The 24,284-nt window shown below is 42.3% G+C and overlaps 1 protein-coding gene across 1 annotated transcript in view; it reads right to left on the bottom strand.

Moving 5' to 3' along the window:
• Positions 1-24,284, bottom strand: part of ATXN10 (ataxin 10) — a 1,000,711-nt gene that overhangs the window by 53,487 nt on the left and 922,940 nt on the right. The window contains exon 10 of the mRNA XM_069228252.1: positions 6,552-6,615. Coding sequence (XP_069084353.1) covers positions 6,552-6,615 — 64 coding nt within the window. The remainder of the gene's footprint in view (positions 1-6,551; positions 6,616-24,284) is intronic.

The raw sequence follows: 24,284 nt of genomic DNA on the forward strand, positions 1-24,284 counted from the left end.
GATCTGCTCCCGGAGCCAGGAAGGCAGGATACCGCTGGTCTTCATGCGCCACTTGTGCCTTTTGGGCATCTGAATCCTGAACCCCAGACGAAAAGCGAGGACTCTCTTGAGGCGCGACCACCTCGAAGACAGACGGCGCCGGGGAAGCCTGCGGGCTTTGCGGCTGTGGAGTCACCGTAGGACTAACCTCGCACGTCGCATGGCGCCATCTAGATGGAGAACTGGACCTTGAACGGCTTATAGCCGAAAGACGCTGAGAGTCGTGTCGACGCCGCTTCTTATGTTTTTTCGAAGAAGTGTGAGAAAATGATCTACGATGACTTCTATGTCCTTTCTTCGCCTTAGCCAAAAAGAGTTTGACTTCTCTCTCCTTCACCGCCTTCCGATTCATGCTTTGGCAGGACACACACTCCTCAACGTCATGCTCTGAACTTAAACACCGAAAGCAATCATCATGAGGGTCCGTAACCAACATGCGACCCCCGCACTCCCGACAAGGCTTAAACCCCGACGTCCTAGGAGGAGACACTGTAACCAGAAACAAGAGGGAACACCTTCGAAACAGTAGCAAGATCTAGGAGAAAACGGTTAGCGTCGAAGGCACGGAAAAAAGAGAACTGATGTCAGCACGCCAGTGAGGACCTCTTATTGTCAAGGTGACGTCAGATGGAGTTGCGCGGGAGCCGTGCAATTGTGACGTCCTCGTCGACATGGAGAGCTGGAAAGAAGATTTTCAGTTGAATGCTGGCGCATTGGGAGTATTCATAAGGTAAGGAATCCACAAGTAGTTGTATCCATCAAAATTCCCTTTACTTTTCCTTCTTTGATAATATTAAAGTAATAAGCAGCAATTTATCTGAAATCATAGCCTTACCATTGATCTCTATCTCTGAAGTGCAACAAATGTGACAAGATAAATACAGAATTTGAAGGCATTTTTATTTATTGCTTGGACATTTGTGACCCGCCAAAAACTGACTTGTGACACATCAGTAAGTTGTGCCCCAGTTTGGGAAACACTTGCTCCTTTCAGAGATGCATACTGCTGCCATGATGTTCTTCAGGCTTCTTGATCTTGCTAAAATGGGTGCCAGACATTTAGAGACCCACTCTTGCGGCTTACAACAAAGAAGACCAGAGTTGGCCCTGGTTCTTTTTAATTTGTTGTACTCTGCAGTACTGTAGTTTCTTCCTTAACGAGGAAATCAATGGGAAACATTGAGAACATCTATTTTAATATTGGTCCCTGATCAAAGTATTCCACTCATTACTCAAATCTCGATCTTCAGTGCTACTTATTGGAGCTAGCTAGTATGCCAAATTAGCTGCAAAAAATCAAACTCTGGGAGCTGAATTTATCAGTGTCCTAATGTGTTGCATTTATTTTCAAAACTCACTGAGCACAGTATTTGAATCACAATGTGCAACTGGTTCTTCTGCACGGGTAACAGCCACACAAATAAATTAATTCTGCTTTTGTTTCACATCTATGAGTTTTAGCACTTTACTGACAATGACATTCAAGCAAGAGACGATTGCTTATCTTGGCAGCAATCACTTCTACCTTCTCTACTTCATGGACTAGGACATAGGGTTCTATAACGGAGGTCAACGGTTGAATTACTCTTCATGCCAATTAGGGTGTAGGAAAATCCCTATCATACAGATTCAGTATTACGCATTATACATCCTACAGCCTTTTCAATAACAGTTTTCTCCTACTAGCCATTCTTCATTGAGCAGCTGCGCTTCAAGTATATTCCAGGCAAACTGGTCCATGCTGTTCTTAAAGAATGTATGATGAAACAACTAATGCGAAAACCACGCATGCCTGAAAAACGCAGTCAGAAAAACGACCACGTTGTTACCACAAATGTCTTTACCACGCATGCCTTTACAACGATTTTTCTATTAAAGGCATGTGTGGGAACGGCATGCGTGGCTCTAGAATGCCACCCCACACCTGCCCTAAGGCCCAGAAGTACCCCACCTCTAATACTAAAACTACCCGGCCCCTGCCCCTAAAAACCAAAGTACCCCAACACCCCCACCCACCCTGAGCCCAAAAACCTTCCCCGACCCCCACCATCCCTTAAAACAACCAACCCCCCACCACGCCCCTAAAAACAGAACTACCCCGACCCCCACCCTCAAAAACAAAGTACCCCGATTTCCCATCCCACAAAACAAAACTACCCCGATCCCACAACCCCACCCCTAAAAACGAAAGTACCCCACCAACCCCCCCACCCACCCTGAGCCCTAAAACATTCCCTGACCCCCCCACCATCCATAAAAATAACCGACCCCCCATCATGCCCCCAAGAACAGAACTACCCTGACCCCCACCCCCAAAAACATAGTACCCGGATCTCCCACCCCCAAAAACAAAACTACCCGACCCCCCACCCCTGACCCTAAAAACAAAACTACCCCGACTCCCCACCCCTTATCCTTAAAAACAAAACAACACTGAACCCCCCACTGCCACCCCTAAAAACAAAACTACCCCAAGCCCCCACCCTTTACCCCTAAAAACAAAACGACCCCAACTTCCACCCTTAAAAACAAAACTACCCGCCCCTAAAAAAAACTACCTTGACCCCCATCCCCAAAAACAAAACTACCCTGACCCCCACCCTCAAAAACAAAACTACCCTGATCCCCAATCGCTAAAAACAAAACTACCCCGACCCCCCCCACACCTTACCCCTAAAAAACAAAAGTACCCAACCACCACCCCTAAAAACAAATCTACCCGACCCCACCGGCCTAAAAACAAATTACCCCACCCCTAAAAACAAAACTACCCCGCCCCTAAAAACAAAACTACCCTGACACCCACCCCCAAAAGCAAAACCACCCTGATCACTGATCGCTAAAAACAAAACTAGACCCCAACCCCTAACCCCTTAAAACAAAACTACCCTCACCCCACCCCTAAAAACAAAACTACCCGACCCCCGGCCCTAAAAACACAGCTACCCAAATCCCCCACACCTTACCCCAAAAACAAAACTATCCCACCCCTCTGCCACCGCCCCTAATAACAAAACTACCTCAATCCCCCCCACTCCGTCCCTAAAAACAAAACTACCCCACCCCTAAAACCAAAATTACCATGACTCTCCACCCCGCCCCAAAAACAAAACTACCCCGACCCCCCACCCGTCCCAAAAACAAAACTAACCAGACTCGACAACCCCACTCCGAAAACAAAAATACCCCGAATCCCCATCCAGCCCCAAAAACAAAACTACCCCAACCCCCCACTTTTCCCCCAAAAAACCAAACTACCCAGACCCCCAACTCCACCTCAAAAACCAAACTACCCCGACCCCCCACTCCGCCCTAAAAACAAAACTATCCCAACTCCCCTACCCGCACCTAAAACCAAAACTACCCCCACCCCAAAAACAAAACTACCCCGACCACCCCACCCCTAAAAACAAAACTACTCTGACCCCCCACCCCAAGCCCTTAATCCACCCCCCACCCCTAAACACTACCCCTAACCATGCCCCAACCCCACTTCCCTGACCGCGTCCTGTCCTGATCCACTCAGCCTTTTTCTCTGCCTTAACCACATATGTGCGTTGTTCAACACATGCATGATTAAAGCAGAGAAAAGGGCTGTCGTCGTTCCGGCAAGCGTGGTAATGCTTGCGTTGTTCACTGCATTTTTCTTCCGGAGTCATTGTTGAGGACATTTCCCGTTCTTAAATTTTCAAGCTGACCATATTCTCACGTTCATACTGAAATATCCCAACTTCAAATAATGACATTCTCTTCTTAGCAGATAGTGTCTACGAATGCACAGAACCAATTTGATTTTATATTTGCAAGGGTGTTTTGAGTGACACATCTTAATGTTTTCTTCCAAGTCTTTGTTGGTATCTTCCTGACTTTATTAACACTTGCATACATATTGTGTTAAAGAACCTGCATTAGAAACAGTTTAATTCAAAGGGCCAACAGTCAGAGAGGAAATTCCACTCGCATCACAGAAAAGTTTCCTTAGAGAATAAAAAACATATTTTTATCTTGTTTTTTTCCCATTTTCATTTCAACCAAATGTACATTTTAGAGGGCCAACGTATTTAGGGGTAACTGCCACCCAAGCCTGAACACCGAAGCTCCACGAGGTGATCACTTAAGAGCTTTTATAATGTTAGTAAAAATGCCAAATAAATGATCAGTACTAAATATAGATTTTTCCTAGCAGTTACAGATTAGAGATAAAAATTGTATGCAGTGCCGGGCATTATTGTCAAGACATGGAGATACTGTCCTGGTAAGTTAAAGGACATGGTTTGCTGTACTGCTGATCATATGGAGATGGCATGATCAGAATCAATTTATATCATATGAGAGATTTCCCCTGAGTGCCTATTATAACGAGGACTCCCAGAATATGGGGAGATATATTCAGTTTTAGTGTTTAAAAAGTCTGCATGCTGCTAAAAAAAAAGGTACAGTGAAACAAAACTGCAAGCCACAAAAGGGCATGATTCTTTCCAGCTGCTTACATGGGATCCAACAGGGAGGAGTAACTAGTCTGTGAGTAGGCGGTAACACAAATGCACGGACAAACTGCAGCAATTACAAGTACTGAATGTAAAAATGTGTGGTCCTGAATAACAGCCGAACGCACTTACTCTAAAAATGTGCTTCAAAACTAATAATAATATGACAAAATGGCCCAACTACCTGAGCCAAGAACTGACAAAATTAGGGAGTATGCGTACGCCACATTTACTTCATGTTGTCTTAGTTTTTATCCATTCCAGTCACAAGCGACAGGCCCAGCCACACAAGTGGGGTAGTGTTTATTGCAGGAGAAGTATGGGAACTCAAGACAGTAGGAATATTGTGGATGCCTGCAGACACTGAAACCTGTCCCTCAGAAATATAAGGGAAATGTGTGATTTTAATAAAGGTTTGAAGTTGTACAGCACTCTTGGGAAGAAAACATCATGGGATCCACACAAGTTACACCACTCTGTTCTCTACTGGGAGTCCAAAGTATGCTGCTATCAATTTTCAAGCCAAAACCTTGATGTCTCCACATTGTGATGTTTTTAGATTCTTGTGTAGCGGGTGCTAGGCTCAGGCAAACAGGCAGGCTACCATTTTTATTGACCAAAGTGTTTCACTGCTGGTTAGTAGGAAATTTTAGGGATCCCATAATTACCAGAACTAAGAAATTTGAGGAAAATACATGTTTTTTGTCAAAGATTCTAGGGCGTGAGAAAATGTCATGGGATCTATACAAATCACACCCTGATTAACTCTCCTTTATATTTAGCATTCAGAAATGTCTGGGCTAGGTTTCCCTGGGAGTCAACCGAGCACAAGCCAAAGTACTGCAGCAACCTACAGTGCCAAAATGGTTTGAATTTCATTGTGAAAACTTGGTGTCTCCACATTGTGCTTTGCGGCCTATTGTGTCACAAGGTTAGGCCCAGCCACACAAGTGAGGTACTGTTTTTGTCGGGACATGCATGGGAACCCTGCGTAGTAGGAATTTTGGGGGTTATTACAACTTTGGAGGAGGTGTTAATCCGTCCCAAAAGTGACGGTAAAGTGACGGATATACCACCAGCCGTATTACGAGTTCCATAGGATATAATGGACTCGAAATACGGCTGGTGGTATATCCATCACTTTACCGTCACTTTTGGGATGGATTAACACCTCCTCCAAAGTTGTAATAACCCCCTTTGTTTGTGACAAAAAATGAGCGTTCAGCAAAAGATTCAGTTTTAGGGGGCATCCTAGCTAATAAAATGTTATGGGATCCACAGAAGTCACACCGTTCCGGATTCCCCTTGGTGTCTAGTATTCAGCAATATCTGGGCTTGTTAAGTTTCACTGAATGGCAGCCGAACCCAAATACTGCGGCTACCCACATTGCTAAAATGGGTCAATTTTCATTGTGAATATTTGGTGTCACCACATTCCGTTTTGGGACCCACTCTGTTGCAAGTGATACGCCCATCCACATAAATGGGGTACTGTTTTAATCGTGAGAAGTTTGGAAACAGAATTATATAACATTACATTTTCTACTGATTTCCTCTTCATTTTGTCTTCCCAATATAAGCAAGTGGGGCGGGAAAAACATATTTTGCAAAATGTTGTTTGAATCACATGACAGTTGGAGTAGTACAAATGCCCAATATTCCTAAACTCAATATACTGAGCACAGTTAAAAAAATGCACGGGTCTCCTTCATACCCATTTCCTGCTAATTAGATTTTACTTTGCGACTCCAAAAAAATGAGTTACACATTATATTTATGTGCTGCACCATTTAAGAGAATCAATTATTCAGTTAAGATTTTTATTTAAAAAATTATGCAATTTAATTCACCCGTTTTCCAAACCATCTTCACCAGTTTCAGAACCCATTCAATTTTCTGAAAGAATAAAAAAGGTAGATAAAGTTCCTCCAGCTAAAACTAAAACTCACCTTATCGCCACACCATCAACAACCCCGGTAACTGCAAGAAAGATGGTGAAGCACATTGATATATATTAAAGGATACAAGGATTGTTGTCATCAATGCTGCAGTTGTCTAAAATGAGTGGAATGCCATCAAGCTGGTGAATCTAAAATGGAAAAAAAAAACAGTTTGAGCTTTTTGTTACATCTAGATCAGATTTGCATTACCATTTCAGGAAACACAAATAACAAAAACAAACTTTCTGCCCAGAGTCCATAACCAATCAACGTTATACTTTTGCCACGTTATTTTTCTCTACTTAACTATTTTTCGTCTTCCAGTCTCTTATCGCAGATATATAGAAGTTGCCGTTTACTAGGGCGTGGAATCAATTCATTAAAATAAACAGTGAACACAGTGGCATAACCAAACGTGGCATAACCAAACGTGAGCACCCCCAAACCCCCCGCGCAGTACAAGGAGTCCCTCTTCCCCCCTCCGGACGCACGCCAAAGATCCCAGGTCAGAGTACTGTGCTGAGGGGCCCCTGGAGCACGGACCACCTCCCACTACACAACGGGGGCCTTTGTTACACCACTGACACTGCTTAGTTGAGGCAGAAAATACCTGAAAACTTCAGAATGACCGTCAAAAAAATTAAACATTAGCAAAGATAAAATTTTCCCACCAACATTGAGAACGGGGATGCTGTTGTCATACAGTAAGTAATGCCATGTACTTCCCACAAGCATACTTCAACACGCTGGATATTTTCTCGGCACGTTAGAGGAAATACTGCTGCGTGCATGCGGGAAGCAACTTTACTGAAGATGAAATGGTTCAGTTCATAGAAACCGGTGCCAGGATGAGGAAATGGCAGGACCTATCTTTTTTATAGTTTGGTGCATATTCAGGGGATCCTGGATGACAACACGCTCAAGAGGGGGCCTTTCCTCAATCTGGTTGGTGTCCGTATTGTTACAGTAAACTTGCCTGGGGATGTGTTCCTCTTGTAGATAGCACAGATTGTAGATCAACCGTTTCCACAGTTTGTGCTTCAAAGGGGGCAGACAGGTTCACTCGGCTCTTTCAGTCAGTTGGCACTGGGCAAAGTTTTAAATTTTCATGACTCACTGTATGCAAATGTGCAGGTTACTGTTATATGGTTAGTTATTTTACTCTTTAATGTGTGCCTGTGCTTCCATTGTTTTATCGGAGCGCGAGCCTGTTATGTACTGGTGTTTGAGTCTGAAGGCCAGCGTTCCAGGCGGAATGCCATTCACCGATGGGCACTGTTGGTGGTGGATGGTATTCCTGACCTGGCCGTGGGCTCCGTTATTTCTGTGAAAGAATAAACTGTTATTTCTAGAGATTTCGTGTGCGGTGAATATCGTATACTTACTACATATTGGCGACAAGATGAAGTTTTCGTATGGACGTCGGAGCCCATGTTGCCGGTGTTGGTTCCTAAGGATGTATTTCTATGCGCGTGCAAAGGTACTGTTATTATTCATCAATCGTAGCACTTCAGTTTTGTCTACAAAGATCAATTTTTGGACTTCAACGATTGTGCTACACACGTTCATTAAGTTACATTTAAACGCTTATTCTACGTTGAGCACCCAGTTTCCTTTTAACGTCATTAGCGTCAAATGAGCGAATCACCACTTGCTGGAGCTGCTGTTTGGTTGCTAGGATACCAGCGTAAACAACGCGTACCCGCTTGCCATTTTGTGTGGAGCACATTAATCATTTTGTAGCTATTTAACTATTTGTGGAAAATGGAAGTAAATCACCACAACATGTACAATTTCATGGGCATTGGTGAACAAATTTGAGACTTACGAGTGCTAGTATAAATTATTATTTTATTATTTATTCCATTTTTTTTTTTTATAAAAAATAAATTTAAATTAAAAAAAATACATATATACTTCTTTATTATTATAACAAAAAAACTAAATAAATATATATATATATATATATATATATATATATAGAAGTATGTCTTCGACAAACATGGCACAACTGGAACAGTTAACACCGTTTTTGCAGACTCCAGGAAAACCAACTATTGAGTGGAAAAATTGGTTCAGACGTTTTGAAAATTATTTAATTGTTATTTATGCTTTCAAAGTTTGATCCGAAACAGAAGATGATGATTTTGTTTAGCAATTTAGGTCAAGAAGGTCAACACATTTTTGACAATCTTCCTGAAACAGCACCACCATTGGATTTCTCTGATAATGAAGAGTTAGTGGCTAACATATGTCAAAAAAATATATTTGGAAGAAAAAAAATGAATAAGAGTTCAAATACGTGTTATTGCTGTGGTTCAAAAGATCACTTTGCCAATAATTATGTGTTTCCAGCGGTTAACAAGAAGTGTAATAAATGTAGTAAAGTTGGTCATTTTCAAACAGTTTGCAGAAAATATAAGGTGCAATCTAAAGTTAATAGTATTGAGCTGGATTTAGAATTTGATGCAAATGATTTGTTAAAGGTGGTTTTGACAGTAGTGTCTGAAACAAATTTGCATAAAATTAAAATAAAAGGTCCATTGTGTCAAGCTAAAAAGGGAAGAACATCAGTTAACCATGATGGTTGATTCAGGGCCTCCAATAAGTATAATTTCAGATGTGTTGTCCAACAAGATGTGGAGTAAGATCTCTTTAATGCCTTCTGATGTTAATCCGAAGGCATTTGGAGAGTATGACAATAACAGGTTAGGGTTTTTCTGCAACACACTTTCATGCTTAGGCAGGTCTATTTACATGAACATATATGTTGCAGAGAAAGGTAGGGATATTATTGGATGGAGGGATCAAGCAAAACTGGGGATCACATTGGTGCCTGGGTCAGAAAATGCTATTACTCTTTCTCAACCAAAAATGTGCTCAATTGAGGACCAAGATGATTTTTCTGTGGAGAATATAATTGCTGCTTTTCCAAAAATATTTTCCGATAAAATTAGTAACATCAAGAAATTTGAACCTGCATAAAGTCGAAGAGCAATGCAGTTCCCATTGTTCACAAAATAAGACCTGTTTCATTAAGCGTTAGAACGGATTTGAAGAAATTATTGGAGAAACTTTGCTTAGAAGAGGTTATAAGGGCTACTGACTCTTCAGAATGGGTTAGTCCTGTGGTTATTGTTAACAATAAAAAAAGGAGAGATCCGTTTATACATTGATTTGTGTACTTTGAACAAGAATATTCAGGTTGATTGCTACCCGTTACCCAATGTACAGGAGTTATTAGCAAATATAGGAGGGTCCCAAATTTTTGCCTTACTTGATCTTAGATCTGCTTCCCATCAAATTCCTCTTGCAGCAGAAAGTCAAGATTTAACCACTTTCATTACTCCATTCGGGGCTTATTAGTTTTTAAGAATGCGCTTTAGTTTAGCTTCTACAGCTGTTGTGTTTCAAAAGTTTATGGACACGATTCTTGCAGGTATTCCTGGTGTGCAAGCATTTCAGGATGATGTACTGATTCATGCTGAAACGGTCAGTAAACACAACTGGATTTTAGAACAAGTTTTGAAAAAATGTGAGAGTGTGGGAATCACTTTACGAAAGGATAAATGTAAATTTGGGGTGAATTGTTTAGACTATTTAGGACATAGTGCATAGGAAGAAGGTATCAAACCCAAGGTGTCCTTAGTGCAGGCTATACAAGATGCCACCCCAACAAAAAACAAAGACACACTACGCTCATTTTTAGGGCTTTGTGATTATTACTCATCTTTTATAGATGGGTATGCGATTATTGTGCAGCCATTAAGAATGATTTTGAAGAAAGGAAGACATTTTTTATGGTCTGAAGAGGCGCAAAAATCATTTGAGGAGATAAAAATGTTGATTTCTTCTAAACCGATTTTGTCGCCTTTTACAGCTGGAGAACCATGTATTTTGTGTGTGGATGCCAGTTTGTTGGGTCTAGGTGCTGTACTCTCTTAAATGGTTGATCATAAAGAACGCACCATTACTTTTGGTTCGCGTGCGCTCAGTCCCACTGAAAGAAATTACAGCACGATAGAGAGGGAAGCTTTGGCCTGTGTTTGGGCTGTGGAGAAATTTAAAACCTTTTTATGGGGTACACGTTTTGACATATTTATGGACCACAAACCTCTGGTTTACATGCTTAGTGGAAATGGTACAAGTAAAGCTTCTGCTAGATTGGTGAGAATTTTGTCAAAGTTACATGAATATCATTTTTGGGTGAAACATTTGACCGGAGGAAAAAAAACTCTAGAGCAGACTGTTTATTGAGAATGCCTTCAAAAGAAGTAGACAAGAGCAGTAGTCTGTCTGATGACAGAGTGTGTTGTGGCACTTGTTGGTGATGGTGGTGAGGAAAATCAGATGGGCATAACTAGAAAAGAATGGTTGGAGACTTTGGAGAGACATGTTCTATTGAAAGAAGTTTTGAAATTTGTGAGGGAAGCTCGCAGATGAATTGTCCATAATTCAAGTATTTTTGACCAGACATGATCGTTTGGTACCACCTATAGAATTTAGAAAGCTGCTTTTCAAATTTTCAGATGAAGGACACTTAGGTATTTCAGCCACTGTAGGTAACATTAAACAGTTTTATTGGTGGCCTGGTTTAGATGCCCAGGTGAAGGGATGAATTGATGAGTGCGATATGTGTCTAGTGTCAGATAAGCATTGGAAAGCAGTTGAATCTCGTTTGCATGCTGTACCTTTACCCGATGGTCCTTGGGAGAAGATTTCTTTGGATTTTTCAGGACCTTTTGATCTATTACGTAATGGGATGAGGTATTTGATTGTATTGATTTATTCTTTTTCAAAGTGGTACTATTATGATTTTGTGTCTTCAGCTGATACCAAAACTGCCATTGCGTTTCTTACCAGGATTTTTAATGTAGAGGGTCCAAGTAAAGAAATTGTTACAGATAATGGGACTCATTTAAAATATGTTCAGATTAAATCTTTCATTGAAAGCTTTAATATTAGACACCTTCAAGTAGCCTTGTACTCTCCATCTAATGGTCAAGTGGAACGCATCAATACGTTTTTGAAAGAAGGTGTTCAGACCACACTTTCTTCTGGAGTTATTGTCACTGAATTTTTAAGGAAGAAAACTTGGAATTACTTGGTAACACCGCATAGTACTACAGGGATGTCACCATTTACTTTATTGCGTAAACGTAATCCAAGATGCAAATTGTATCCTGATTGGATAAAACAGATTGTGAGTGTTGAAAACTGGAAAATTAGGAGGGATAGTGTGGTGCAGAAACAAAAAAATATGTAAGATAATTTTAACAAAAAACAAAGTAAAAGAGGTAAATTTTGAGGTTGGAGACTGGGCAATAGTTACGAAACCATATAGAACAAAGAAAGGTGAATCTAAATTTACATATTCATCCAGAATTGTAAAAATATCTAAAGGTGCAATTCAATTACAGGATAAAGGGTGGTGGAGTAGAAGGTGTCTCGTGAAGGTGTCTAATGAGCAAGCTTAAAAAATGTTGTTAACCAAAGAAGAAGGAATTGAGAAACATGAAAAGCAAACTGATGGATCATCTTGGTTTGTTTCTGATCCTGAAATGTCTAAATTCAAAAATGCGAATAGTGACCGGGAGGACATACTTGATGACTGCTGCATATCAAGACAGAATGATATTGATAATGATCCGGATAATGATGTTGTTACTAATAACAATTTGTCAGAACAATTGTTTACAAAGCATTGTAGGAATGTTTTAGTACTTCTTAGATTTAAGGATTATTATTTGTAAAAAAAATAAATATATAATAATCTATTATATTTATTTAATTTTTTCTCCTGGAAAGGGAAGGATGATGTTATTTGGTTGGTTATTTATTTAATGTGTGCTCGCGCTTCCATTGTTTCATCGGAGCGCAAGCCTGTTATTTACTGGTGTTTGAGTTTGAAGGCCAGAGTTCCAGGCGGAATGCCATTCACCGATGGGCACTGTTGGTGGTAGATGGTATTCCTGACCTGGCCGTAGGCTCCATTATTTCTATGAAAGATTAAATGTTTATTTTAAGAAACACAGATTTTGTGTGCGGTGAAGATCATATACTAACTACAGTTACCCTGTCCTGACTTTCAACACGATGCCTGAGGGCCCTCTGCAAAGGGTGTAGAGACGATGAACAGACACGACAAGACTGTCTCTGTCAATATGCAATAGGTTCAGGAGACGGGTGCAAATAATAGGCTGAATAGGTACATTCTTTGAGAATATTTTCACGTGTGTGTGCCTAGGAGGCCTGCACGCAAGAGACTAATGACCACAAACCAAAACAACTCAAACTACACCAGTTTACATTGGAAAACATTATATTGCAGTTCATTGGATTATTTTAATGGCAATCCAAAGGTCAGCCAGTGTTGATAAGACTTAACCTGGTGGCCTACCGAATTACAAACCACACACCAGGAATGGTTAAATATATGGTGTCAAATTATTTTGGAGTTCACCCCTACCTTTGGAAAACATAACTCTGCAAAGCCTCAAGTGGCAATCACACTACCAAGTCTCAATTACTTGTGCAATTCCATGTCTTTGTTTTATTTATAACCAGCTGACCCGAATACCACCTGTAAGTCTAAAATATGGCAACGTCAACCAGATGGACACCGTGATCAGCAAATTAGGCGTTTGTGCACATACTGCACCATATGAATCCAAAACACTTGCTCGTTGTGAATTTCTATATGGCGTTGTTAATCTGTCTGCAAAACAGCTTAGTTGGTGCTTTCGACCTGCAGTCAGGCAAAACCCGAAGGAATGACTTCTGAACATGTTCTCGATCAAGACCCCATGTATTCACTGATGTGAACCACAGATTCCTTCATAACATGGATCCTTCCATATGGCAATTCAGTCATTACCCCTTAAGTGGATAACAAACATCAGGGATAGTCTATAATGGAGGCTCACCTAGTGCATGACCAGAAGTTCCAACTAGACTATCCCTATGAATCCAGTTTCTTTTCTGTGTAGTCCTTGCAATGATGGAACAGCTGATGACCCAAACTCTTGAGCAACACAAGAAATAAGAGTATGGTGACAATTTTAGAAATAACCACAATACATTATGGTCATTATACATGAAAGACAATCCCCTCAGCATCTTATAATACAGCAAAACACAGTTGCAGGAAATGACCATCCTTCGTGCGGTATTCCCCCAGATTTTTGCCTTCACTACCATATTGCCCATTATTGCTGGCTTTAGGACTCTGCACACTTTACTCCTGCTAATCATTGGTTACTTGCTTTGTGCTCTATCTTCCAAACATGGTAACATTGGTATACAACTGATTGGTACATTTAATTTAGCTACAGCTCGATAGTATACTGTACTACATGTACCTAGACCTGTAAAGCAGCATATTCTGAGTTCTATTTCCCTGTCAGTTACTACCATGTGGCTAATACACAGGACTTGCATGATGTTGTTAAGTTTCAGCCCAGCCACCAGTTCCTGAATGCCCCAAAGAAAGCGAATGTGAAAGCCCTACAGATGCAGCTCAACATGAATGTCAGAGAATGAAATTCCTTGTTACCCATGTGTGGCTCTTTCCCTGCACCTAGCCCACACTACAAAATCCAGCCCTTTTGCCTGGTAGGCCTTGATGCCGACAGTCTGAGAAATGTATTGAAACAATTCCTATAGTACACACATGTACCTTGGGTGTACAAAAGCTCACTTTATTTTCTGAGCCGTAGTTCCACTGCAGAAGGTGCCAGATGTTCACTTGGATAGATATTATCATTGGTACTGGTCTTACGCTGCCCAGAACTACTGTCTATGAAAAACAGCAAGTGCATCTGCAGCATTATTTTTTGGACCCTCAATGTGGCTTGGCTTCAGATATAATTAAGCCCTCCTTCCCACATGTTAGAAATGGGGTCTCTAGTTGGCAGAGGTACACTCTTGTCCAAGTAGGGACCGCAATCCAAGTCAGGGTAAGTCACACACAATCCAAATTACCCTGTGCCCATCCTCTGGTAGCTTGGCACTGAGCAGTCTGGCTTAACTTCGAAGGCAATGTGTAAAGTATTTGTGCAATAAATCATACAGTAACACAGTGAAAACACCACAAAAAGACACCACACAAGTAAAGAAAATAGAGAATATTTATCTGAATAAAATACGGGTAAAATAATGAAAATCCAATGTACACAAGCAAAGTTATGAATTTGTAAAGATTAAATCCAACTAAAGGGCCTAGAAAACACAATAGCTCCAACTGGGGCTATCACTGCATCTCTGATGGAGCTGTTCCCAACAATCCGACACCACTGGTGCCGGTCACGGATTCACACGGACCCCTAGGTACAGTACCTTTTGAAAACGAAGAACAAGAACATCACACGGAGTCGGAAGGAGTCGGTGCAGCAACAGTCCCTTACGGCGTCCAAGGAGAGAGGCGTCAGTTCCACGCTGCAGGGGGGGATGATGCGTCATCGTCCGCGATGCGTCGATTCCTTGTGACCTCACGGGTCACTGGTACCGGTCCATCAGGATGTGATGTGTCGACTTCACAGTGTTTCAATGACCGTGAGTGGCATAAGCAGAGTCGCTGCAATGTCATACTTGCATTGCAAACCAAAGTTGTTGCATGCAGCGAGGTCCACGGGGTGGGTGCAGGCTGCAGCATCGCTGAAGTCGTTCCGAAGTCGCTGAAGTAGGTGTACTAGCAAAACGCTAGCAGCGGGGGGCTTTATAGTCGCTGAGACCCCAGAACAGGAGGCAAGCTCAATCCAAGCCCTTGGAGAGCACTTTGGGGGGAAGGCAGAGTCCTTCCAGCACAGTCAGAGGCCAGCAAGGCAACAGCAGGGCAGCAGTCCTTTGCAACAAAGCAGTCCAGAGAGTCCCTTGGGAAGCCAGGCAGGTCTTCTGACAGAGTTCAGGTGCAGGTCCAGAAGTGTCTTAGTTGGTGTGGTCAGAGACCCAGTTTATATACCCAAAAATGCATTTGAAGTGGGGGAGACTTCAAAGAGTGGTTTTGAAGTGCACAAGTTCCCCTTTCAGTGCAGTCCTGTCTGCCAGGGTCCTAGTAGGGGGTTTGGCAGTCCATTGTGTGAGGGCAGGCCACCAGCCTTTGAAATGTGTCAGGTCCTCCACCCTTCCAGCCCAGGAAGACCCATTCAATATGTGGATGAGTGCAGGTGTGACTGAGTGTCCTGTGTTTGTCTGGGTGAAATGCACAGGGAAGCTGTCAACCAACCCAGCCCAGATGTTGATTGGAGACAGGCTATAGGGCACAGATGATTTTAAACTGCAGAGAAATGCTCACTTCCTAATAGTGGTGTTTCTAAAATGGTAATATAAAATACAACCTTACCAATAAGCAGGACTTTCTTTTACCATTCTGGCCATACTAAATATGACCTGGTTACCCCTTTCAGATATGAATTTGCCACTCAAAAAGTATATGGGGGCAGACCTAATGCTAGTCTATGAAAAGAGCAGGCCTCACAGTAGATGAAATCGAATTTAGGAGTTTTTCACTACCAGGACATATAAAACATGCGTACATGTTCTGCATTTTACCTACAGAGCACCGTGCCCTTTGGGTTACCTAGGGCTTAACTTAGGGGTGACTTATAGTAGAAAAGGGGGAGTTTAAGGCTTGGCAAGTACTTATAAATGCCAAGACGAAGTGCCAGTGAAACTGGACACACAGGCCTTGCAATGGCAGGCCTGAGACATGGTTAAGGGGCTACGTATGTGGGTGGCACAATCAGTGTTGCAGGCACACTAGTAGCATTTAATTTACAGGCCCTGGGCACAGATAGCGCACTTTTCTAGGGACTTATAAGTAAATCAAATATGCCAATTAGGTATGAACCAACGTTACCATGTTTAAGGGGAGAGCATATGCACTTTAGCACTGGTTAGCAGTGGCAAAGTGTGCAGAGTCATAAAACCAGCAAAAATAGTGTCAGAAAGGTGGAGGGAGACAGGTAAAAAGTTGGGGGATGACCACCCTAAGGCTGCCAGGTCTAATACCACTCCAGTAGAGATGTAGGTGGAGATGAAGGGGTCCACCAGCCTCTGAACTGGGGGCCCACTGGCTGTAGGGTTTCCGAGGTCCCCCAAGGGAAGGGTGTGGAGACTGTTAAGGAAAAGCAGACTTAAACAGTCACCTACCAAATGGTGACGGGGTCTTCCACAGAAACACTTTATTAGAATCATGCTAGGGTGAATCTAACTCTATGGAAGAGGCACTGGCTAACAAGTAAAATATATGCAACTAAGAATAATTATGTTTTTTTTTTTTGTTAACAAAAAGGATTTTTGAACTGATGAAACATTGGGAAATCTGAAGTCGTACCAATAGTGAAAGCAGTTGTTTTATGTCCTGTTACTTCTTGGCGTGGGTCTTAAAAAGTTCTAGATGGACCTTCACCATGTACAATTCTACTAACAGAAAATAAGACCCCGAAAGGCAGGAACTGGATCAAACAAAAGTGTTGTTGCATGTCTTAAATAAGATAATGCCACAGGGCATCTGGTTAGAAGCAAGATAAAACCTATAGCACCAGATACACTCAGGAAGTGGTGAGGAAACACCTGTTGGCAAAGCATCATATTCACTGTTATCTCCCTTTTCTGTGCTACTCAATTCATTACTGTAAACCTTGTGCCTCATACAATCTCTCACTTATCCTCCTCCCAATTGTGTATCGCTTAGTCGATCCAGAGATAGGAAAAAAAAAAAAAAATATATATATATATATATATATATATATATATATATATATAGTGACCAACGAGTGCTAATCATTCAGGGAGCTGAACTTCAGCCACTAAAAGGAGTATTTTGTCATCAACAGACACCATATGAGCTAAATGTGTATTTTTTTGGTATTTTTAGAGGACAATCCTAGAGTGCTAAACAGGGTGCACGGCTACGGGAAGATACAAAGCTAAAAAAAACAACGGGATAGTAAACTCAGCGTACCATGGTCTTTTAGCATCATCAGAAATTAATCAATCTTCATAAAATGACATGATCAGATCCTCTTTGAAAAATCCTCAAGATCATGCAACATTTGGTTATGACTGATTCACTTGCTTCAAAGTTATTTGAAGTGATGAAATACAAGTCCTAAGATACTGCAAATTGCATTATCTAAACACATTTTGCGCCAAAACCCTGAACTAATTTACACCAAACTGTGTGAGAATAAAGAAATACATTGCTCTTGATTACATGTAAATCGCAAAAAATTTGCACAAAAAGTGAAATCTGCAGACACAAATAACAGGTGTTGAGTCACACAAACAACTGTGAAAATTTACGTTTGGAGTTGTAACTTGCAACCACAGAAAGTCTACAAGTAGTAGTAGTTGTAAGGTAAAGCTAAGGGATGGGGACACTAAGGTTGCCAAGGGGGAATACAAAAGTGCCAATTGGCAGGGGAGTGAGTCCTCACAGAGTTGTAGCACTTTTCTGCTAAAAATTTACATTTTATTATAAAGAACTGAAAGGAAGGGGGCATATCTTAAAGGCATTGATGCCATTTTCAAGAATTTGGTTCACTGTGGGAAAGCATAATAGGTAGGATGCAAAGGATTTCTCCATGCAGTGAAAAGGAAACTGAGCTTACATCTGAAGACCAACTTTGAGACCAACTTTGAGTCCAATTTTATTCAGCCCTCTCCCATAAATCCTTCCAGGTTCATTCTTACATCTGGCTGCCATCAGCCCATACAGCTCAGTTTGAGTTGGTTGTCACGCAGGCAGTCTCCCCCTGACTCATCATCATTCCAATCCCACACATGCATCACAGTCAGGCCTACTTCAGTCCAATCAAAAACTTACTCTGCGCCCTTCCTCAAACCACTGTGCTATGGGACCTATCCATTATAAGTTGGGACGAGAACCTTGCTTATTCTCAGAATCAACACCACCTCCCGGTCAATTGTCAAACACACCATCATTCTGAAGCTAGCCGTACCCACTCCCCAAGCCTTCCCTCAGCCTTCTCTTCCCAGCCTAGGAATACAGCAAGGACGGCAAGAATAAAATACCTCAGGTGATTTACATGCCTTGGTCACCAACACACACGTCTACCTTGCCTTTTCGCTATATTCCACCTATGGATATGGTGCAAATAATAAAAAAGCAATATGTAACTCTAACTTGTGGTAATCAATGTTCCAAAATATGACATTTTCGGAAGCATGAAGCTAGATTCTATTGTATTGTCCTAACCTCCAACAGGGCAGTGACACTGAGCTGCCAAGGTAAAACAACATGACACAAACTGATTCTGGAAAGTCATTTCTTAAATTTAATAGCTTAGGTCGCAGTTGCTAGCACCTTTCCAAACAGGCACTGCGATGACCAAACTCAACTAGCAGTTGTCACAGCAGAGCAGCGCAATAAGTGAAGGTTCGTGCCTTTTTAAATTACAAACCATTCCATAAAACGATGCTTGAATGAAGGTCTTGAAATAACTTTCAGCTGTAAACAAGTCTTCGGGAAAAATTCACAAGATGAGTCCTTTAGATGAAAGGCAAGAATGAGTCCTCCTAGTGAAGACATTCAACGTGAGGTGGGATTGTTTAATCACTTTGGAAAATGTGGCGATTTTTCTGTAATTGGGTATTTCTTGGCTGTTTGGCCCTTGAGAAGCTGGCTTTAAAGTTCTGAGTGCCACACCTGGCGCAAGGTCAAAGGATAAACTCTATGTGCTTTTTGTTGGAAGTACATGAACTACAGTCTCTACAGTCACATGAAGGCAGGACATGATTGGCCTCTGGAAATAAAGTTTTGGGCACAAGAGTGGCTCCCCAAAGGATATAGCGCAATGTTTGGCACTGACCAAGAATTTCAGTGGGATGCATAAAAATGTCACTACATGGACATGGAAATCAAGATGGCTAAATTGTCTTCTCCAACTACCCTGGTCTGCAGGAAGACCATCATTTAGGCTCTTGATCCAAGGAAAAAGCCAACGTGCTCATGATTAAGTGAGGGCCTCTTGGCCTCCCTTTGAACATGAGTTACCTTACGTTGGGTGCAGTGCGTTCACATGGCTGGTGAGTGGTCAGAAAGATCTAAGTGTGTTTCCCAGGTATCCCAGTGGAAGTGGTCTGGAGGTGCGCCATTTTTCACTGGGGTCTTCTTAAATCTCGGAAATAGAGTTCAGCTCTTAGAAAAGTGGTGAGGAAGCCTTAGCCTAAACACACATGGGTATAATCTCAATGTAAAGTGTCTCAATATAAAGCACCCTCAAACTGACTTGACCCAAGTGCGTTTATAGATATTAAAAAAAATATAAAAAATTATCTGGCAATCTATGGAAATAGAGGGCCCTCTCAGTGGTCCATCCTTAAAGTTACCTATGGACACACTTGCAGAATCACTAATTGTGCTAGTCTATGTGGGACAGAAAGGGCGCGAACTGGGGAGGGTAACAGAAGTTGTGCAGTTCACTTCCCATCCTACTTCCACAAAAAGGGTTGCTGGGAAAGTGTACGTTCTTGTTTAGTTCTTTCCTCTCTGGAAAAGAGTCCGTTTTCCACTGGGAACGGCAGCATTCCAAGTTTAGACCTTTAGATAAAACAGAAGAGCTTTAAGAAGTCTGTGACAATCTCATTCAGTTGCTCTGAAATATGTTAGCTTCACGAGAACAACAAAACCCATTAATTCTTCTGTTAAGAGAAATGGCCGCTGCCCCCTGAAATGTAGTTCATTCCCACTGCAGGAGGTTAAGCATGGCTCATCCACAGCTATCAGCGCCTTTAGCAAAACAAAAGCCAGTGGGCTGTGCACAAGAATGTCCCATCCACACTCGCAGTCTGCCATTTACACATCCAAGCTTATCTGGAAGCAGGAGGGAGCGAGGGGGCTGAAGCAACTAATGCACAAAAGATACCAAAGATGCATTATAGTCATATTCTAATAATTAGAAACCAGTTTCCACCCATACGAGCTTAAGCACTGCTCTAGCAAGTTAGTTACACACAGACCCGATTTAAATGTGGGAGGTCTACTTGGTCAAAGTTCATGAAGACATGCTGATTTAGATTAGCACTACTGAACTTTCATTAATTTCAATAATGCCGCCTACAGAATGGGAGCTCATGACGTTGTTAATAACGAGTCCTACTGCAAAGAAACTACTCACCTGCATGTACGATATAAGGCTCAGAGCTAATTCAGAACCGGAAACCCACGCCAAATCACTCTGGGCCTCAGATTAAGATATGACAATCTCTGAAAAACAATGGATCTTCCGCTCGAAATATCCTGCAATGGGAAATACTGAGTAATGCCCTACACGTACCTACACAGGGGCTATCCTACTGCGAAGAGTTTTGCCAAACAAGGTATTTCGAATGATTTCCAGTTGCAGCAGACGTCTGGCGACGCGTGATGACTTTTTGCATTTGGATGGGGCTGTCCAGCTGCGGCTGAATCCGCACTCAGGTCCCTCATGCTGCCGACAATGATTAATGGATCATACCCCTGTCACCGATCACGGCTCTGCTAGGAGTTGTGTTACACACAACACAAAATTACAAGAAACTGATATCTCTGGAATTTTTGAAGGGTGGTTGAGGGGTAGCAATGACATTGCGGAGGCAGAAGAACGTATCACTTTAAAGATTGGCTGAAGGATATGATTATGTGCGCGGAGATGACAGAACTATATGCAGATACGTTGCCACTGGCCTCTAGACCAAAACACGTTTGGGGACCCCTCCAGAACTAGAATGCCAATGCAGAATCTATATAGCGTTCAAGGGAGCGGGAAAACCCAGGGTTCGTGGTGAGACCGGGGCGATGGGAATTCTACTTCGAAGGACTCAGCTGAACCACATTCCATTCCACGAGGATGATGTGCCAAGACTGGGGCAAGTTTTATTAATCACAGCGATGAACTGTATCGCTCAGCTCAGTAAAAAAATGTTGTACAGCCGCATACCTATTTACATTTTGACTGTTTTACATACATGTTGGCAATATAGACAACTGAATAAAAACAATATTAAAAATATATACATTGTATGTTAAAATGAACGTGCACGCTGCATGCCAATAAAATGCCTTCAGCGAGCAAAAAAATAAAATAAAAATAGAAACTTTAATAAAGAAGGGAAATTTGTAAAAGCCGCTTTTAATTTTTATTGATATTTTCAATTGTTCATAGACATGTCTGAAATAAAGAGATTTGTGCTTGCAGAGGAACAAGCCTCTATTTAAAGTTGGGTGGAAAGAGAGAATCTGCTAATGTACCGCCCCCTGCCTGGCAGCTGAAAATTACAATTGGCAGGCTAGGTTTCGGCATTCAGACGTGGTATCTCCCACCAACCATGTGAGAATTAGGTAGCTATCCTTGCCTGACGTTTTTCACATGGCTTGGAAGGACTATGGATGATGGCGGTGTGATCTGCTAGCTCTGATCGTGCAGCAGCAGCAGACCTACCAATCTAGAAAACTATTTCACTTTGTCACGCAGCCCTAGTTGGGCAACTGAAAGGCACAGTATTGGAGAGGGTGCTGGGTTTAGGGGCTTAGAGGCTATAGTGGCCTATGAAGCCTCTCTTACTTTCTTCAAAATACAAAGCCAAAGGTTTCTTAAGCTAACCCCGGTGTCTGGGAAGAATGCAAAACCCTTAATGGACATATAGGGTGCAAACCATTGAACACATGAGCTGGAAACCTACTCTGTGCAAAGGGGTTTCCAGCTCACCATGTGATATTGTCTCAGTGCAGAGTGACCATGTGCACAGTGACAAGTTGGCAGGTCTGCTATCACTGTTTTTAATATTTAATAAAAAATGCAAACTGTTGGACCTCACATCCTAAGCATGGGCCTTCCCCCTATCTCTTGCCTTCAATCCTCCTGTTTGTGTTGAATTGCGTTTGCTGGCCTTAGGATTCTGTGCACTTTACCACTGCTAACCAGCGTTAAAGTGCTTGTGGCCTCTCCTTTAAACATAGTAATAGTGGCTTAGTCTCAACTGGCAAGCGTAATTTACTTGTAAGTCCTTGTAAGGTGACACTGCATGTACTCAGGGCCTGTAAACAGAATGCTACTAGTAGGCTTGCAGAACTTAGTGCCACCCACTTAAGTAGTCCTTTAAACATGACTCAGGCCTGCCACTGCAGCCTGTATGTGTATTTTTAAACTGCTATTTCGACCAGACAAAATAAGCCTTTTGCCAGGCCTAAACCTTACTTTTTAACACATATATGTCACTTCTAGGGTAGGCCCTAAACAGCCCATAGGGCAGGGTGCAGTGTATTTAAAAAGTTCAACATGTACTTTTAACGTTTACATGTCGAAATACTGAAAAGCTCTTAAATTCACTTTTCACTACTGCAAGGCCTACCCTCCCATAGGAAACCACTGAATTACTTTATTATATTTATTAAGTGATAACTTCCAATTGGGAGCAGATAGGAATGTCAAGTTTGGGTCAGGTCCTCCTTGAACCAGAAAGAAGCATCCTGGGACCGTTTCAGGGTATCACCCTTCATCAGCCAGCATAGCTTGAATCTGGTGGCATAGCAAACACAGGACCCACGTCTGGGCATACCCTTCCCACTTGGGGCAACAAATGCAAAAAGAACAGATGATGGACGGAATGCTGAACAATGCAAACATTCACCCCCAGTCACAAAGATCTGGGTTTAATCCATAGTTGTTTTGCTCACCGCGCCTCCCTAGTTTGGACCCAGCCATGTGCAAATCAGTCTAGACCTTGTTCCCCATGGGAACATTCCAGCCCGAGCTGTCAAGCCAGGTCCTCCCTGGACCGGAAACAAGCATCCTAGGGCGGGTTTCAGGGTATCACCCTCCATCAGCCAGACTAGCTTGAATCCTTTGTTGCAGTGAGCACAGGACTCACGTCTGGGTATACCCTGCCCACTTAGGGCGACAAATGCAAAAAGAACAGATTATGGACAGAATGCTGAACAATGCAAACATTCACCCCAGTCACAAAGATCTGGGTTTAATCTGTCATTTTTTTGCTCACCACGCCACCCCAGTTTGGACCCAGCCATATGCATATCAGTCTTGACCCTGTTCCCCATGGTAACAGTCCAGCCCAAGCTGCCAAGCCAGGTCCTCCCTGGACCGGAAACAAGCATCCTAGGACCGGTTTTAGGGTAGTGGGTCTGCAGCACTGCTTGTGCCACCCACATGGGTAACCCTGTAAACGTCTCAGACCTGCCACTGCAGTGTCTGCGTGTGCAGTTTTGCACTGCCCAATTCGACCTGGCAAGTGTTCCCACTTGCCAGGCCCAAACCTTTCGTTTTACTACATGTATGTCACCCCTAAGGTAGGCCCTAGGTAGCCACATGGGCAGGGTGCAGTGTATTTATAAGTTAGGACATGTACTGGTGTGTTTTACATGTCCTGATAGTGAAATACTGCCAAATTCTGTTTTCACTATTGCAAGGCCTATCCCCCCATAGGTTAACATGATTACTGCCTTTAAGTATCTCTTAAGTGCAGTTTCCCATGGGGAGTAGATGGAGAAATGGAGTTTGGGGTCTCTGAACCTACAATTTAAAAATACATCTTTGGTAAAGTTGGTTTTTAGATTTTTTGAAAATGCCACTTTTAGAAAGTGGGGATTTTTTTGCTTAACCATTCTGTTCCTCTGCCTGCCTGTGGAATCGAGGGCTGGGTCAGACTGACAGTTGGGCTGTTTGTGAATTCCCTCAAGGCAGTGACACAAAGGGAGTTGAGGTGTGTCCTGCATAACCCAATGAGTCTTCCTGGGCAAGAGTAGGGAGGGAGGAGCTGACACCTGCACGTGAAAGGTCTATGCCTGTCTTCACACAAT

This window comes from Pleurodeles waltl, chromosome 4_1 (assembly GCF_031143425.1).
Source record: "Pleurodeles waltl isolate 20211129_DDA chromosome 4_1, aPleWal1.hap1.20221129, whole genome shotgun sequence".
Taxonomy (NCBI): Eukaryota; Metazoa; Chordata; class Amphibia; order Caudata; family Salamandridae; genus Pleurodeles; species Pleurodeles waltl.